The 19,782-nt window shown below is 45.3% G+C and overlaps 1 protein-coding gene across 1 annotated transcript in view; it reads right to left on the bottom strand.

Moving 5' to 3' along the window:
• The window catches only part of MYBPC3 (myosin binding protein C3), an 82,403-nt gene that overhangs the window by 33,622 nt on the left and 28,999 nt on the right, over window positions 1–19,782 (bottom strand). Inside the window, exons 14-18 of the mRNA XM_053258564.1 lie at window positions 18,480–18,604; window positions 16,079–16,184; window positions 10,669–10,835; window positions 10,123–10,288; window positions 8,853–8,959 (exon numbers count right to left, since the gene is read on the bottom strand). Coding sequence (XP_053114539.1) covers window positions 8,853–8,959; window positions 10,123–10,288; window positions 10,669–10,835; window positions 16,079–16,184; window positions 18,480–18,604 — 671 coding nt within the window. The remainder of the gene's footprint in view (window positions 1–8,852; window positions 8,960–10,122; window positions 10,289–10,668; window positions 10,836–16,078; window positions 16,185–18,479; window positions 18,605–19,782) is intronic.

Below are 19,782 nucleotides of genomic sequence, written 5' to 3'. Positions count from 1 at the left end.
CATCCTACCTCACTTTTAGCCCGGGTTTGAAACCTGGGCTACCCGGACTGATGGGGTCAGGAGTGATCCCAGTGCTTCTCAAAGACCAACCCTACTCAGGCTAGGAACACCCCTAACTGGGCGTATGAAGAAAACCGGCTTGAGAGAGAGGTTTGAATTAAATCAAAAAGGAGTTTATTTAAAACAAAAATAATAAGATGAAATAAAGTAGAAGCAATGCAAATATGTTTTAAAATAGACTATTGTAAGGCACATTTAGCTGAAAGTTCCAAATTATGTGTAAAATCTCAGGCGGGCTAGAGAGGTACTTTAAGATAGAGGGGCAAGATCTCAGCAATAAGAGAAAGGGATAGGTTCAGCCCTGAAGGAGCCAGGCAAGAGGCTATAACATCTGCCCTGAAGAGGAACACCAAGGTGGTCTGCTGGAGACTCTTGTTGCAGTCTGCTGGGGTCCAGAGTGAGAGGCACAAGGGAACACTGAGATATTTCGCAGTGGGAGTCGCAGACACAAGGAAGCACACAGGGGTCATGGAATTAGGGGTACTTATATCCCAAAACGTGCCTTGAGGGCATCTTTCTTTTGTCATACTTTGCTGAATAGGATAGCTGATACAACCTTTTTTAAAAATTCATTGTGTCTTAGTCCTTCCTGGGTAGGAATGTGTGTGAATCACATATGGGATTCAAGGCTGATTGTGAGGACAAGTGGAGTGTGCAGGTGCATTTAAAGAATAGCCTCTGCTGGGAAGGGCTTGCCAATAATTCTATCCAGAGTTTCAATGGGCACCTCTTCAAAGCCCATCCCTATTGTAATGGGATCTGTTGTCTTATCTTCCTTGCCTTCCTATCCTTAGTGCTTTGTTAACAACAGCTGGTATCTTTCTTGCAAGAGGAAGAGGGGAGTTTAGATTTCATTCCAAGGCTGAAATGATCTTGGATGCCAGACACTTGCAGTAGCTAGTCCTGCAGTCTGCTTAGTAAGGCCCCCTCACACAAAGAGGGAGTGTGGATCTAATCCCCTTTCCAATTTGTGGGGCCTGTAGCCAAATCTAGGGGCAACCAGTCCACTGCCAACTAAGCAACTTGTCTCCCTCTATAATATAGACTGGGAGCTCACTTTGCAGTGCAGCTCCTGAGCATAGAAAAAGTGCAATCTCCAAGCCTAGAGATGCAGTTGCAACCAAGGAGGCTTCTGGGAGCAGGCAGAATAAGCTCAGCTGGTAACACTGGCTATGGGTATATGAATGCCCCCCCACCACCTGTAGTTTGAAATGCTTCTGTCCAGAACTCTGCTATTTCAATCTACCACTTCCTCCTATAGCCTGAACCAGATGTTATTAAAAAGGAGGCTGTACCTGAGTACAACCTCCAAAAGCTTACCAGAAGTCCTGCTCGAAGCATCAATCATTCAATTCTCCTGACGCGCCCTGCACACTTACAGCATTCAGCTGAAGAGAGGAGAGGAGAGCTGGTCTAGGAGAGGAGAGCTGGTCTTGTGGTAGCAAGCATGACTTGTCCCCTTAGCTAAGCAGGATCTGCCCTGGTTGCATATGAATGGGAGACTTGATGTGTGAGCACTGCAAGATATTCCCCTCAGGGGATGGAGCCTCTCTGGGAAGAGCAGAAGGTTCCAAGTTCCCTCCCTGGCTTCTCCAAGATAGGACTGAGAGAGATTCCTGCCTGCAACCTTGGAGAAGCCACTGCCAGTCTGTGAAGACAATACTGAGCTAGATAGACCAATGGTCTGACTCACTATATGGCAGTTTCCTATGTTCCTAAGAGGAGAATGCTGTAAGTGTGATGGCAGTCACTTCTGTGAGCAAGAGAGTCGGGCACCTGACTTCCTCACTCACTGAAGTGCCTGCCATCATGCTCAAAGGGCTCACCTCTTCAGACAAACACAGTAAGTGTGTGGGGTGCTTTGGGAGAGTTGAATGACTGATGCGTTGGGCGGGACTTCCGGTAAGCTTTCAGAGGCTGTACTCAGGTACTGCCTCCTTTTTATAACATCTGGTTGAAGCTCATATAATGCATAGACTGGATTACCTTGGGATTCAGTCCATATAACAATGCTAGGAAGCAGCTCCCATCACCATTAAGCACATAAGATTTGAGAGTATTTCCAGTGTTCACTCTACTAAATTCCAGTACATGCTTTTCTTCATTTCCACTTTCCAGTGTCATTCCCCCAGTCCCAGTCAATCTTTTATTTGGTTTCACTAAAAAGTTTGTTCCAAATGAAGATCTATCGTAAGTCTTCTGCAATGTGTTCACCATCTGATTCTTACTGGCCATCATCCTTGTGCAACTGGTTTTTAATAAATCAATGGACTAATCATGATACAATCTATATGTATAATTCTCTAAGGTGTACCCGTGGCTAATCCTGTGCATGGCAGTTCTCACGAGACTTCCTGGCAGGGAAGAATAGAGCAGTGCACAGCAGGGGGGTCTCTCTCTAAGCCAGCCTGCAGAGGAGAGGAGGAGGTCAAGGAGGCAGTGCTGCCACCACTGCAAGCTGGCTCCAACCACCCGCCTCCTCACGAGGAGGATGGCTGAGCAGGCGGTGGCACGGGCGGCAAAACTGGGGCTGAAGGGATGGGGAGGAGAATGGCTAAAGGGATGGAGATGAAATGAAGATGGGGCAAGGAGCTGGATTGGCTGCGGGTGTGGGGTGGGGAGACAGGGAGAATTAGGGGCGCAGATGCTCCACGCCAGGTCAGCTAGTATAACTTAATTTATGTCATGCCTTCAGATACTGATCAAAGTGCCCATCAACACAAGCAACAACAAATATTTATATAACGCTTTTCAACAAATGTTTCCAAAGCGGTTTACATAGAGAAACAACAAATAAATAAATAAGAAGGATCCCTGTCCCCAAAGGGCTCACAATCTAAAAAGAAACACAAGATAGACACCAGCAACAGTCCCTGGAGGAACTGTGCTGGGGGTGTATAGGGCCAGTTACTCTCCCCCTGCTAAATAAAGAGAATCACCAAGTTAAAAAGTAGAGGTGTGCACGGAACCGCGGAGCTGCAGTCCGGCACTGGGGTGGGGGTTCCTTTAAGGGCGGGGGGGTTTACTTACCCCTCCCACCACTCCCCCCCCCGGCGTACGTATTTCCGTCAGTTATTGGGGCGGCAAGATACCTCCCTGCTGCCCCTTCCCCCGCTTAGCTGCAAAAGGCTTCAAGAAAGCCTTTTGCGCGCTGCGCGCGACATTCGCACATGCAAAAGGCTTCTTGAAGCCTTTTGCAGCCAAGTGGGGGAAGGGGCAGCAGGGAGGTATCCTGCCGCCCCAATAACTGACAGAAATATGTATGCTGGAGGGGGGGAAATGGTGGGAGGGGTAAGTAAACCCTCTCCCCGCCCTGCAAGAAGCCTTTTGCGCGTGCGCACGTCACACGTGTGCTTCATATCTCCGCGACGTGCACGTGTGTGTGTGGCCGCGTGCGCACTCATGTCGCGGAGACGTGAAGCGCGCGTGTGACGTGCCAAGTGGGGGAAGGGGCGGCAGGGAGGTATCCTGCCGCCCCAATAACTGACGGAAATACGTACGCCGGTGGGGGGGAAACGGCAGGAGGGGTAAGTAAACCCTCCCCCCACCCTTAAAGGAACCCCCACTCCAATCCACCCGAACCCCGAACCGCCCATGTCCGGACCGGAGGCCTGTAGAAAGGCCTCTGGATAGGTCCGGGCACATCACTATTAAAAAGATGTCTCTTTGCTCAGTTAGACTTTTTATTCTTAACTTTGACTTTATAGGGCCATTTTCATCTCTTTTGATGGCATTTGCTCATCTCATTTTCAGACTTATCCACAATCTCAATGCCTGTCTATAATATCTTATCACCTTTTTGCACATACGAGTATGTGCACATGCGTACACACACACAACCCTGATCTTCCCTATGTTCAAATTGTTATGGATGTGTCACCCCAACATTTGCTTTTCCTGTTTCATCCTAGTTTTATCGTTTCTCATTAATGTCAATATTTGCATTTCTGTTTTTTGTTAACTTATCTATGTCTAACAAGATTATAGGGATGCCAAAGTAGAAGGCAGAAGTGAACATGTCAGAAGTTCCCACAAGAAGGAAATCATGGAGAGGAGAGCTGGTCTTGTGCTAGCAGGCATGACTTGTCCCCATAGCTAAGCAGGGTCCACACTGGTTAGATATGAATGGGAGACTAGAAGTGTGAGCACTGTAAGATATTCCCCTCAGGGGATGGAGCCGCTCTGGGAAGTGCAGAAGGTTTCAAGTTCCCTCCCTGGCATCTCCAAGATAGGGCTGAGAGAGATTCCTGCCTGCAACCTTGGAGAAGCCGCTGCCAGTCTGTGAAGACAATACTGAGCTAGATAGACCAATAGTCTGACTCAGTATATGGCAGCTTCCTATGTTCCTATGGGTGAAAAAACTCTGATTGCCCAAATATTTATTTATTTATTTTAAATATGTCTATACCACCCAAAACATACATCTCTGAGTGGTTTAGAAATATCTATGTATTTAAATCTCTAAGACGTACCTGTGGCTAATATCATGCATGGCAGCTCTCACGAGAGTTCGGAGAGCTGCTGGATAGCCACGGGTATGGGTGGAAGGGAAGAAAATGGTGGGCTGGCCAGCTGGCCGGTGTGGGGGGGGATGCGGCAGGGACAGAAGGGGGAGATGATGGTGCTGGTGGGTGGCAGAGAGGGCAGCGCAGCTTCCTTCTCCGGCCTGTCTGCCGGCCAAAAGGTAGGAACACCCAACGGGCAGGGGAAGATGATGGTGGCCGGTGGGCGGGCAGTGGAGAGGGCAGTACAGCCTCCTTCCCGTTAGCTTGCCAGCTGGCTAAAAGGCAGGAGCACCCAGTGGGGGATGGGTGGGGGCAGCAAGCCGCGCAGGTAGAACAAGTTGGTGGGGTGGGGGAGAATGAACTGGTGCGGGGAGAACGAAATGGGGCTGAAGGGGGGGATGCAGGGAGAACTAGGGGCACAGATGCTCTGTGCCAGGTCAGCTAGTTTCTAAATATTTATATTGTGTCTCTGGGCAACAAAATAGATTTGTTTCTATTAAAATTGCCTAAACCCAGATTTCTACTTCATGTTCTGCAGTGCTAAACTGATGCAGCCAGTCAGCATGCTTCATTTGAGGCATGTACTTGCTGGCCCAGCAGGGCTTAAGAATGATCAGAAGTGCTAACCCCAGTACAATTCCAAAGCCATGACCATCTGTCTTCTGCTTCTCCAAGCCACTGGCATATTCTCCTTAAGGATCAAATGCTCAAGTGACATTAGATAGTCCCCTCCATTTCCTTCCATTGACCTCAAGACCTCCAAGGGAATTCCATCCGACCCTATGATTTGACTCATTTGTCTTTCATAAAAGTGATTTCATTTTTAGTCTGAGCAACTGTTTCTTTATTTGCTCAGTTAGGGGGCATCCAGAAGGAGGAGGATGTTTGTTTTATTTGAGTCTACGAGTTCTACCTACCTGACTAGGGATGTGTGAGCCAACTTACATCCAGTGAGGCTTGACATCAAGCCGGCCAGGTATCGGTGGTCCAGATTCAAACTGGAGCACCACCACCCCGGTTCGAAGAATTGGCTCGTGGACTGGTTCGGGGGGTATACTTGTAAAGGGAAATCCAGCTAGGATTCCCCTTTACAAGTACAGGGATTGCCTATACTAAGAAGGGTGGGGGAGGCAAAAAGGGAATCTTTACCTTTAGTTTCCTGCTGCAAGGGACGGCAGAGGCAGCCACAGTGGCAGCCATGGCAGCAACATCAGCTCAGTTGGCTTGATGGCCAGACTGGACCCAGTTTGGCTGAGCCCAGAGTGGGTTGGGTCGGTCCAGGTCCAGATGTGAACTGAGCCGGCCAAACAGCCACTTCACACACCCCTACACCTGACACCCACAAACTACATTAGAATTGGCCTGTTTTAACTCATAAGCAGTCTTATTGAAATTGAAAGGATGAGATAAGTTATCCCATTAATTTCAGTGGGAGTACTCATGAGTAACTTAGTGTGGATGTAAACTATTGACTGGAGTAGCCTGTCTCATAATGGTATCATTTAAATTTGTGTGAGTGTGTACCCCTCACATACCCTTCTACAAGTACCCAAGCTGAAGGTTTGAGACAGAAGAGGTAAACTTGTTTTTAAAAGGTTGGGAACCCCTGGTTTAGTAGTTAGAGTGTTGAACTAGAATCAGGGAGACTTGAGTTTAAATCCTGATTCAGTCATGAAACTCACTAGGTGACTCTGGACTAGTCACTTGTCTCTCAGCCTAACCTACCTAACAGGATTGTTGTGAGGTTAAACATAACTATGTATACTGCTCTGTGCTCCTAGGAGAAGAATGGTATCTATATATATAATTCTCCTGGGTGTGCCAGGGAAAATGCGTCCTGGCAGCCCAGCTGATTGGCTGGGCTGCGGAGGCGCCTGATTGGCTGGCACACCGAGGAGGAGGAGAATTGGCCGGTTGCAAGCCATGGCCGCTGGCGGGACCGGCCTGGCAACGGGTAGTGGCCACGGGCCCGGCCCGGCTGCGGTGAAGCAGTGGCGGGCCCAGCCGAGGGCCGAGATGGTGAGGCGGTGGGCGGGCAGTGGGCGGGCGGCTGGCGGGCAGTGGGCGGGCGGCTGGCCCCGATACCGGGGCAGAAGGTGGGGGTGGGGGGAGAGGTGGCTGGCCTGCCGCTGGCCGCAAAGACTGGCAAGCGGCAGCAGCAGGCATGGCAGGCTGCGGAGGTGGCACTTGGTGTGGCGGGCCCGCCGGCGGGACAGGCCGCGGAGGCGGCTCTCGGCCAGGCCAGGAGGAGCCCTCGGGAGACTGGGGTGGGAGGGAACCAGGCGGTGCGACTTTCCGGTTTGCCGCCTGGGAGGAGGAGCGGTGGCGGCAGCCCGGTAAGTAGAACTTTTTAAAATGCAGGGGGAGGGGGGAGGGCAGGGGAGAGGAGCAGGGGGGAGGGGGGAGCAGGGGGAGGGGGAGAGGGAGGGCAGGGGAGAGGAGCAGGGGAGGAGGAGGGAGGGCAGGAGAGACTGAGGCAGGAGGGTGAGAGGGAGGGGAGGGTGAGAGAGAGGGGTGGGAGGGGGAGGGAGGGCAAGAGAGAGTGGGGTGGGAGGGAGGAGAAGAGAGGCAAGAGTGTGGGGCAGAAGGGAAGGAGGAAGGGAGCGTGGGACAGGAAGGAGAAGGGAACAGCCAGCCCCAAAGAGCGCGCAGATGTTCTGTGCGGGTTGGCTAGTATAAATGAAAACAAATAAATTAATGGAGGGCAGAGAGAAAAGGGCTCTGTTATGCTCTGTGAGGATCCTTCCCTCCATGTGGTAGGGAGGGACTTTGTGGTAGACTGGATCAAGCCCAATATGTTTAATTTCATGCAATCTTAAGAATATAGCACAAATTCATCTGATGTACAGTATATGCTGCCATTCTAGTAGCTCAGTATTACAGTGTTTTCTCAAGAATTTGCCACTCCACTTTTGATATGCTCATTATTATATAAATATTTTCTTTTACATCACACATTCACATTCCTTAATCCCATATCATTTCTGAATAAGCATTTATCAACATGATCACCATCACAACTGCCTACCACTATTCATCATATTTCTTGAGGAACTCCTGTGGGCACACACGCTGTGAGCTTTTAAGAATGTCAGACCTTGTTCTTTGCTACTTTCTACTGGAAATGCCTAGATGGATCAGTGGGAGAAATGGGCATCCCTTCTCTGGTCAGGACACCCATTAATCATCAGCTGCCTCTTTGAAGAGGGTCTGGCAGTTGGTACAGATCTTGCAAGAGGTCAGGTTCTCCCTCTCACAAGACCATGCAGAAATGGGAGGCCCACACAATCAATCCTCTACCCACCCCAGGGCCATTCCCTATTCTGGGTGGGCTCTGACTGTTATGAAGGCAGGCAGGGCCTTTTTAAGACTCTGAGAGGCCTGGGGCAGAAGAATGTTCACTTGACCTTCCCCCACTTTCTTCTCTCTGGCTGACAAACTGCACAACATCATGCACATGGTGGAATGTTAGATTTGGGCAGTTGTACAACAGCACTGTTGCATGTGTGCAAACATTGCACAAATGGAGTTGGCTGCACTTTCATGCAACTCTGTGTAATTCCATGTATGCAACTCCACAAATGCTATGTTCCACTGCATCCTGTGTTAATGTAATAACCCCAAATACCGAAATAACTCTTGATCCTGGGGTTATAATTAACTGATTTATTTTACTGCCTTGAATGAAAAGGATCAACCTGATCATTTCAAAAATTTAGATTTTTAAATTTATTTTTAGATTTTTAAAATTGTTTTTAATGCTGCCTTGAGGCTCTTTTTGGGCAATACAAAGCCAATATATTTTAATTTCTATAGATAAATTAAAAATGCTTCTTAATTAATTAATTATTCTTTATTCATACAGTCAGACAGAGGTTATTGACTGGTTTGTTTTATCGAGACATTGAGTCCTTCCCAAGGACCTGGGATGACTGAATTTTATTGTCAATATGTTGTTATAAATATATTCGCAAAATGTAAGCTGTTCCCAGTAAAGTTGCTTTTTGTAATTGACTGATGGTAATTTCCGTGAGCCATTATTATTATTATTATTATTATTATTAGTAGTAGTAGTAGTAGTAGTAGTAGTAGCAGTAGTAGTTTTTATGTTTAGGCATCACCAAGGGGAATCTTCTGTTTCTTCATACAATTAACAAAATTACTTTGGTCTGATTCCAACAACTGAATGTAATGCAGAGTTATGAATAGTAGTTTTTAAAAAAAATTTAAACAGATAAACAAAAGAAACAGATACAAGCAGTATAAAGCAGATTACAGCACACCTACCCAAAAACCGAAGGTGGGCTGAGAGATTGTATGCAAATCCTTCAGGAATAAAAGAATAATCAGCTTCGTCTTCTGGGGTTACATCATCAATGGTTAGCTTATGGATCCTGGAAAATACATGCATTTTTGAAAGCCAATTCACACCTATACAGTCTCCAGAGAGGATGGTCGAAGTTAAGATTGCCACATACAATGAGCCATATCAAAGATATTGAGATGTGTGTATGTCTTAGAATGTGTAGATTTATTTTCTATATTACAATAAATATTCAGAAAGAGTACTGACGTGTCTGTTGCAATCTGCCTAGTTATAGGGCTTTGGGGGAACAATACTCATTCTGTTAAGACAAAGAATTAAAAAAAAGGGGGGGGGCTCAATCCATTATACTGCAGGTTTCAGTGCTCATGTGTGAAAGGATTTCCCCAGGGCAATGTGTGTGCCTCTCCATTCAGCCCTCCCCGCTCTTTTCAAGGAAGCTCACTTTCCTTCACCAAGTGGAGGAAGGAAGGCTTGCTGGAGATAATGGAAGGGCACACAAACCTTCCATATCCTATAACCACCTAGTAAGTTGCCTGCACACGTGTACCACTAAGGGAGGAGGGGAAAACAGGGCTCTCTTATCCCCAGTGGGAATCCATCTGTGGACTGTTGAAGACTGAACTTAAACCCTGGAGTACAGTTTGTGTTTGTGAGCATTTCAAAAAGTAGCATCATTTTTCAACATACAGCATGGGCAACAATATTGTTATAAAAACACCTCTGTATATATAAATTATAGCAAATGTCTGAACTTTGGTGAATATCAACTGTCATATATTTAGGTGGTGACCATCTGAGACAAATTTTGTGAATGTCTGAACATGCAGAAACTTGCTAGTAAATGCTGACAGTCACTTAAATGTAAATCAACAGCATTCACTGGTAAATGTCCAAAGAGTGGAGGAATATATAAATCTACTTTGTATTTCCATAAAATTAATCTGAGATCATCAAAATTCATATTTGAATAATATTTACCAAATTTTGTAATGCCATGGTAACATAACCACAGACTACATGCAACCCTTCAGAACGAATGCACACACACATCCTTCACAACCTCTCATACACTTATAGGAGGGTATTCTTGGGTATGTGTTTGCCTTTCATGGAGAAGGGTTAGTTTCTGCCTCTAAAACCAGCACAGCTTCCTTGTTTATATTCTACTTCCATCCCTTACCACATATTATCCTTCCAACATGAATTTCAGTGATCCAAAACACAACGTACCTGCCAATATGAGAGATTTTGATCCTCTCATTTGGGATCACCTCCTTCCCATTTTTCAACCAGATGCCTTTCACGTTTTCATCAGAAACCTCACACTTGAAGATGGCCTGGTCCCGTGCCTTCACTGTCAGGTCTGCAATACTCTGGTACACCTCCAGCTTCTTCTCTGAGGTCATGAATTTGGGGGCGAAGCAACACAAACATCAGCAGGTCAGAGGTCAGCCAAGCAGTGATGCTTCTGATGTTGCTTTTACAAAAAGAGACTAAAGAAACTGTTTTGGAAAAGGTGAAAGAGGAAGAGACATGCAGAGCACGTGGCACTTTAACAAGACTTGATAAGCAGCACCTGTTGCTATCAGGATATCTATTACATCCGGCACACAGGCCTAACAATCCCCAGAATATGCTCTTGGAGACTTGCACAATTAGCTGTCCTACAATTAGCCATCTCGCTATCTGCCATTACAGTATTGTGCTATTGAGCAAGTTACTACCAGCCTCCATGCAGTTTTTAAAAATCCTGATATATTACTACTCAAGTCTCACCTTGTACAATCAATTCAGCAACCGATTCCCCTCCATTAGTCTTCACTTTGTAGTGTCCATTATCCTCCTTGGTGGATTCATTAATGATGAGGTAATGCTTTTTCCCATCATTTTTGAATCGATACTTGAATGCCTCTTCCCGGGTCAGCTCCATTCCATCCTTTTCCCTACAAGTATCAAATATTGGTTAGCCTATATTGCTCAGGAACAGCACCATCTGCTCCCTCTCACAGGTGAGGCCCTTGCACAGCTTGGGTGCAGCTGTACATCTGCACTTCTAACCTCGTTATGGGAATAAGAAATTGTGACTTCTGTTTGTAATTTTGTGCTGATGGGTTAGGGTCATAAAACTTCTATAGTTATACCACATGATTCTGGTGAATTTAATTATCCTGCTACTTCTTCATATACAACCAGTTCTAGTAAGAACTAATCAGCTTACTTTCCTTTCACTGTCTCTACAACTGGACTAAATTTGATTCAAATCGAAGTCCACAAGTTAGATCTCTTGCACCTCAAATGTTCTTGGGTCTGCCATCTTGGATCAGGGTGGATAACATCATTACAAATGACATCATTGAGGTGTCCCTGTGTGTCACTCACTACAACTGTACCAAATTTGGTTTAAATAAGTTAGACAGTCCTCAGGTTAGTGCACTTGTGCCTCAAAAGCTAACACATCCACCATCTTGGATCGGGGTGGGTGACATGATCATCTTACAGCTGTAGCAAATTTGGTTCAAATGGGTTAGACTGTCCACAAGTTAGTGCACTTGCGCCTCAAAGGTTTACGTGTCCATCATCTTGAATTGGGTTGGATGAGTCCCTATGTGTCCCTACAGCTGTAGCAAATTTGGTTCAAATCGGTTAAGTGGTTTACAAATTAGCCCACTTGCACCTCAAAGGGTTACATGCATCAGGATGGATGACATCATCACAAACTATGCTATTGTGTCCCTGTGTGTCACTCACCACAACTGTACCCAATTTGGTTCAAATGGGATAGGCAGTCCTCAAATTATCCCGCTTGCGCCTCAGATGTTCACATGGCTGCCATTTTGAATTGGAGTGGATTACATTATCACACACCATACCATTTGGGCATCCCTATGTGTCCCTACAGCTGTAGCAAATTTGGTTCAAATCGGTTAAGTGGTTCACAGGTTAACCCACTTGCGCCTCAAAAGTTTGCACGTATGCCATCTTGAACCAGTGTGGATGACATCATCACAAACTACGCCATTGAGGTGTCCCTATGTGTTCCTACAACTGTACCCAATTTGGTACATATTGGCCCAGGAGTTGTGAAGTTGATGTGGCGGGGGGACACATGGATGGACACACACACAGGGACTCACGCACACAGAATGCCAGGTGATCTCATATGCCTAGTGGAAAGTAGGCTAAAAATAGGCACACACTTAATTTAGCAGATATGGTATGGGAAGGAATTAATTCATTGATAAAATCCAAGTGCATGTAACAGAGAGATATAAGTCCATATAGAGACTGAATATTTATTGTTGTAATGATCTTTTTCAAAAAATTAAATATTCTGAAAGGCGGCAATTTTTTCACATGGATTTTTATATTTATATTCCCCTAGCATACCAGGGTCAGTGACATGGATATAATCATGTCTAGTTTGATCTAAGGAGACATTTCTGGTGCTCTAGAAATGGTGGAGCTATAGGACTATTGTAGAGATTTGTTGTAAATCCACAAGTTCTCCTAGCTTCTGACTTCATATAAAGCTGGGACAGCTGCACTTTCACCCTAGCCCATTCCACAGATATCAATACACTATAACGACTATTTATATTTTAGGGAGCAGCTATGAGCCACAGGATCAAATAGTGGCAGCTGCATTGTGTTTGGGGAAGGATTAGACACCCATTCTGCATAACCAGATATCTCCAGACAGCCTTAAATTAACACTGAACGCCAAATGTATATTTGTGCTATATTTTCATCAAGGTAACATATATACAGTCACCAGCCGTAAGGGTCTATTTAAATTCTATGTTCCCCCTGTGAAGAGCAGATGAGGAATAGTACTTTGCCTTTGGGAATGTTATAAATACTATGGGAACAACTCACAGCTCTCCGCTTGCAACTGTCGACAAGCACAAGAGGATCTTCTAGGAAGAAAGGCGGAAAGGAAGGGCTAGTTTTACACATTACAACAGTCACATGGAAAATGCTCAAAACAGCCGCCATGTGGCAGCCGCACACCACACAGCAGTTGTAAGGTGTAGAGTAGCTTGGCAAGTAGAGCACATGGAGAGTTTTCATACCATTGCCAGTAACCACATGGATGAAACCATGGTCTGCTTGGGGATTTGCATGAAAAGCTGCTCTGTCCATTACAGTCACCGATCCCTGCATCTGGCTACCACAGCATTTAAACCAGACCAGGCAGGGCGGGGCTCAGCATGTTAGTAGGGATACGACATTACTTCTCATATTTCCCCAAAGCAGATTGAAAATTCCAGTTCCCAGTAACCTATACAATGTTCCTTGGGCTGATGACTGTCCTTAATCCCAGGGCCTTTCCAGGCAGTTAAAAAAAACCACACAACACATCTGTATTCACTAGCTAATACTTATCCCAGTAGCGTTATATCCTGAAATGCAATTTTTGCATCAAATCATCTGACACAAGGAACCGCTGCATGTCTTCCACATGACTCCTACATTCTGAAGAGGTTCCTAAGGGAGAAAGCCCAGTTCTCTCCCGTGGTTGCACACTGCAGGAGAAGAGCAACAGTGGTTGGCAAGTTGTCTTTCAGGACAGCCGTTCCACCATTACTGATCTTCTCTTTCAGGGTCCCTGAGAAGCTTACAGGGGATGGCAAGGCTCTCTGGAACACAGTTTGAAAATAACTACTGTCATGGAAGGCATCATGGAGAGGAGAGCTGGTCTTGTGGTAGCTTGCATGACTTGTCCCCTGAGCAAAGCAGGGTTCACCCTGGTTGCTTGCTTGCTTATTTATTTATTTATTACATTTCTATACTGCCCAAAACTTGCATCTTTGGGCAGTTTACAATTAAAATAATTTAAAACATCAAATCACTTACCAATTAAAATCATTTAAAACATTGAACATTTTAACACATTTAAAACCCAGTATTAAAATAAATTTTTTTTAAAAAAATATTATTTTTAGAATCATAGATTTAATTAAAAGCCAGGATGAATAAATGCATCTTCAGTGCCTTTTTAAAAGTTGCCAGAGATGGGGAGGCTCTTATTTCAACAGGGAGCGCATTCCAAAGTCCAGGGGCTGCAATGGAGAAGGCCTGTTCTTGAGTAGCCGCCAAGCGTGTTGGTGGCACCTGCAGATGAACCTCTCCAGATGAGGTGGTGGGACTCATGACGAAGATGACGTTCTCTTAAATACCCAGGGCCTAAACTGTTTATGGCTTTATAGGTAATAATCAGCACCTTGTATTTTGCCTGGAAACATAGCAGCAGCAGTGCAGTTCTTTCAACACAGGAGTAATATGGTCTTTCAACCATAATTAATATGGCCATATTACCCAGAGACCAACCTGGCTGCCTCATTCTGAACCAACTGCAGTTTCCAGACTACATACAAAGGCATCTCCACATAGAGCGCATTACAGTAATCCAGCCTAGAGGTTACCAGCATATGTACTACCGTTTTGAGGTATCTGTCCAGAACTGACAGATCAAACTCGTCTCCCGAGTTTCGACCCTGCGTAATAAGTACCTCCGTCTTATCTGTTCAGCCTCAGTTTGTTATCTCTCATCCAGACCATTACTGCCTCCAGGAAGGTGTTTAGGGAGGTTATGCCTTCTCCTGATGATGGATTGGAGACTTGATGAATGGGAGACTTGATGTGTGAGCACTGCATGATATTCCCCTCAGGGAATGGAGCTGCTCTGGGAAGAGCAGAAGGTTCCAAGTTCCCTCCCTGGCTTCTCCAAGATATGGCTGAGAGAGATTCCTGCCTGCAACCTTGGAGAAGCCGCTGCCAGTCTGTGAAGACAATATTGAGCTAAATAGACCAGTGGTCTGATTCAGTATATGGCAGCTTCCTATGTTCCTTATGAACGCTGAGGTTTAGATTTGTTTTAAAATTTGGATTATGTGCTCTAGAGTAGAGTTCAGAGCTTTCAAAGAACTATTTTTTTTTAAAGCAAACATTCTACAAAATGGTAGAGCACAGCTGTGGGCCAAGTACAGTGGATGCACACTCTAAATAAAGGAAAAACATAAAATAAAAATACAACTTGGAAAAAATCAGAAAAAGGCAGAAGCATTGGTGGGGAAGAGCTGCCATAAGAGCTGACTCACAAGTGATGTCATATGCACAATACAGCAGGTGTCTTTGACACTCAGTATGGAACAAGACAGCATGCCATTAAACACTTGTTTCCCAAACATAAGCCTGTTGATGAACATGAATTCAAAGGCAGGGTGGGAGGGATTTACAGGAATAATTGGCAAGTGAGAGGGGTAATTAAACCTTCCTGTGGCCATCAGTTTTCTCCTGCAGTGGTCTACTACACATAGCTGCTTCTGGAACGAATAGTTTGCCAGGGGAGGGGGGCGTGCGATTTTTGATGTAAAAGCAGCAAGAGAGAAAGTGTTACTCCATCCCTCACTGTGCACCACAGTGCTGGCCTGGACCACCCATGGCTTATTTTTTGGTATATAAGGACTACTTCTTGTCCACTTTCTGGTTAAACTCATCAAAGATGGGATCCCAACAGGAAGCTGGTGGAACTAGACTGAATACAGAGAAAAATCAATTTTATGGACCCATCATCATATAGATTTTGGATTTTATGGTCAGCATCTGCTGAACCTTTTTGGGGGTGGGGAGGTGTCTGGTGAGCTGTGAAAGTCAGATTGTATGGACAACATCTGAACAATCAGGGGTTTTGTCCAGTGAGCATTTTTTTCTAACTTGTTTTATCAGCTAATGTAGCCATTTGATTTCCCCTTGATTTTGTGGACTTTTCCCTAATCTGGATAACCCTTCCCTTCTTATAGTCCATAAAATTGAAGTTTCACTGTTCCTTTATTGTCTTGAGAGAAGTGCAGATGATATATTTCTGCATATTGCCTCAGGGATAGACCAACTAGGCATGTTACATCTTTTCTCATCTGGGTGTAGAAGGAAAAGTGACAGGGACTTGCCACTCACCATCTTAGTTTTTTTTCCTTTTCATTTTTCTATGTAAATTGCTTTGGAAACCTTTGTTAAAAAGCGGTATATAACTACTACTACTACTACTACTACTACTACTACTACTAGTAGTAGTAGTTTCTAGCCCTTGGCCTTGTAATGGCTCCCATTTTGTAAAGTGTAATGGCTCCCATTTTGTAAAGTCCTCCAGGGAATAGTGGCTCCCAGTTCTTGTTCTCTCTCTTACCATTTCACAGCAGCACTTTCTTCGGACACTTCAACTTCAAACTCCACTCTTTCTCCAACCATGACCACCTGGTCCTCTAGTGAATGAGTAATCAGTACTGGGGGCTCTATTAATTAGAAAGAAATCTATTTCAGAAAGGGGAATGCAGAGGGCCACTGAAGCCTTGTAATTCCCATTCAGTTCTAACTGAAATTCAGCTGCAGCAATGAATTTTTATTTCTTCAGAAACCAAGGAGAGCAGATCCTGCCCTCCCATAACTCTTGATACTCGTCACTTTACAACTGGAGTGTACAACTCAAATGCCCCTGGGGGCTGGAAACAACTGTGATCTGGTGTGTTGGGGCGGAGGTCAATTTTCAGTGCACTAATTATTACGTTAAAATTTATTAACAATATTAATGAAAGCAGTTATTAGCTATTTGTGAGTCTTTTCCTCCTGTCTAAAGGCCCACAATTTTAACCAATGATAGTGGCCAGAAAATAGGCCCCATCCCTGCTCAGTCAATGAGGCACATTGAATGCTAGCCTCAAACAAATGCCAAGTCCTTCCCCTAGATTTCTATTGCTTTCAGGCTGCAATCTTAGGCATGCTGACATGCGAATACGCCTTGCTGGGATATATTTCCAAGTAAACATGCATAGTATGACGTTGTAAGGCAATTTCCAGAGAGCACAGAAGATGGCCCCCTCAGAGAAGAGTGACCCTCTGCCTTTCTGGGGTGCACTCTGTCTGTGCCCGCCTGCTGCTGCTGCTGCTGCTGCTGCTGCTGCTATTCCACTTCATCCATGGCCACTGCAGCTGCTCAAGCAGCAGCAACTGGCTTGCTCACTCACTCACTGGCCCATTGGTACCATGTGCATCTCATCTGGTCTCAAGCAGCCAACTGCAGTGAGTGACTGCTGCTTGTCAGCAGGACAGCCAAGAGCTCTTCATGGCTCCTGCTGTTGCTGCCAGATATTCCTACCTAGGGGCCAGGAAAAAAGTCAGTGCAGGCCAGATCTGGCCTCCAGGCCTTATGTTGTGCAGGCCTGAATTACAAGAATAAAACGCAAGATGCCAAATTACCTAGTGAATAAGGAGTGTGTGGAAAACTATAAAACAAGGGACTGCTTAGTTATCTTTTTTCCTTCTCTGTACCTATAAATCAAAGCCACCTAAAGGAGCAGTGGGGAAATGACTTGACTAGCAAGCCAGAGGTTGACAGCTCGAATCCCCAAAACACCTATATCGGGCAGCTGCGATATAGAAAGATGCTGAAAGGCATCATCTCACACTGCGCGGGAGATGGCAATGGTAAACCCATCCTGTATTCTACCAAAGAAAAATCACAGGGCTCTGTTGTTGCCAGGAGTCGACACTGATGGCACACTTTACCTTACCTATAAACCAAAGGTTTGGCACATTTTGCTTATATGATTTCTCTAACAGAAGAATAAAACAGAGAATCTAATCATTGCTTTTCTGACCCAAATAAGGACAGGATCTCAAAGGGGCAGATATGCAGGAAGATGGGAAGAAGAAAGGAAACTACTCCCTTCTGCCTTAACTTGAAGGTGGGGCAGACCATGGAATGGGGATGGGTCCTGAAGCTTTCCCCTAAAATACTACTCAAGCTTTTCTAAGCAAACTGTTTCTGAAGTGTTGATAGGGCAAACTCTTCTTCCTGCACTGGCCAAGAGCTTAATCAATGGAGTACAAGTGCTCTGTGAGAGGTACTGGTGCTGTAGATGTGAGCAATTAACTCAGCACTGGCACTCAGGCTGGGGAGTGCAGTTTCAATGACCTGACCTCCCCTGGAAGCTCTCTGTGTCACCTGAAAATATATCCTTGAGGGTTACGAGTAGTGTTATGACACTACCTGGGGTATTGTGAGAGTTGGGGTGGGGCATGGCATGCAGCAGCCACCTAGAATGTTGTTGCTGTTGCTTCCGGCCTGCTGAGAATGAAGTAAACCCATGCCTGTTGTCCACCCAGGTAGAATGGGATCCACCAGAGGTCACCTTGTCAAGGTCACTTTGCCAAGAGCCCCCTCATACTTGATGCCAAACTTGAGAAGCAAGTAAAAGTTTCTACTGCTCATGCACAGGAGATAAAGCTAGAAAGAGCAAGAGGATTCCACCCTGGGTTTCTCACATTCTAATTTTATTTATTTATTTATTCATATTTTATATCCCTCTCTTCCTCCAAGGAGCCCAGAGCATTGTACTACACACTTAAGTTTCTCCTCACAACAACCCTGTGAAGTAGGTTAGGCTGAGAGAGAAGTGACTGGCCCAGAGTCACCCAGCATGTCTCATGGCTGAATGGGGATTTGAACTCGAGTCTCCCTGAACCTAGTCTGGCACTCTAACCACTACACCACGCTGGCTCCCTAGTCCAACAATGATCATTATACTCACCTCTCACAAACAGTTCCGTGAAACTCTTTTCCTCACCAACCACACACTGATATGCCGCATCATCGGCTAGTGAGCAGTGGTTGATGGTCAGAAACCTCTTATTTCCAAGGCCCTCAAAAATATATCTAGTGAAACACAAACAGAATCCAAGTTTAACAGAGAGCTGGTACCTAGGCATTGATTACTCTTGGGTCATGCATAAAGCAGCTCCCACTGCCCCTACTAGCTGTCCCTATTCTGGCCTAGATCATAGTATATCTTAGCCCTCTTCCACTCTCCACAATTGTAAACATATCTACTACGGAAGTTATCAGTTTCTTGGATGTGCATGAAGAAATGATATTGACCATTCAAGATTCATACAGACACTTAATCCAGAACATTGATGTCCTTAGAGGTTACTTAATTTAGGTGGCAATTTATTCCCATATAACTAATAGGCCATGTGGTCACTGACAAAAACATTCATTGGTATAATGTCAGTCAGGAGAAGGAATGACTGCTGCCAGGAGACATGCCCCACCCCCTCAACAAAAACAATAGGGGTGTGCAATTCGGGAATTCGGTGATTCGGTTCGGGACCCGAACCGAATCACCCCTGTTCTGTTTTGTGCCCGAATATGGGCCACCCGAATCACCCTTGATTCGGTTCGCATTCGTATTTAATCAGAATCCGAATCTGAATCGATTTGGGGGTAAAAAGGGGGCCCAGGGGCAAAATTTTGGGGTGGGGTGGTAGTGCCCAATGGGTGGAGTCTACCACCCCAATTTCAGGGGAATTGGGCAAAGGGCTGATTTTTGGGGAATTTTTGAAATTTTAGTGACTTTGGGGCAGTTCGGGGGCATAGCATGGGACTACTACAATTCATAGTAATTGAGAGTGTGAAAAAGTGAAAGTGGGGTCATGAGAGTTGTCTAATTGAAAAAATCTCATTTGCTATGATAGAATGAGAATTCACACCTCAGAAAAAACTTCTGAGGTGTGAATTCTCATTCTATCATAGCAAATGAGATTTTTTTCAATTAGACAACTCTCATGACCCCACTTTCACTTTTTCACACTTACTATGAATATGAGGAAGTAATCAATTTAGCACACTTCACCTTATGAAGACAAACCTCAGAATTCACCAAAATTCACCCCTCTGCCCAATCACTCTGAAATTGGGGACGGGTGGTAGCCTCCACCCATTAGGCACTATCTACCAGCCCACCCCACTCCTTTGGGGCAGATCCACTTTCTGCCCCCAATCTGCCCCAAAGACACCAAAACTTCAAATATTCCCAAAAAATCAGGCCTCTT

This window comes from Hemicordylus capensis, chromosome 1 (assembly GCF_027244095.1).
Source record: "Hemicordylus capensis ecotype Gifberg chromosome 1, rHemCap1.1.pri, whole genome shotgun sequence".
Classification (NCBI taxonomy): Eukaryota; Metazoa; Chordata; class Lepidosauria; order Squamata; family Cordylidae; genus Hemicordylus; species Hemicordylus capensis.
Note: the sequence above shows the minus strand (reverse complement) of the source record. Positions and strands in the feature narration are given on the sequence as shown.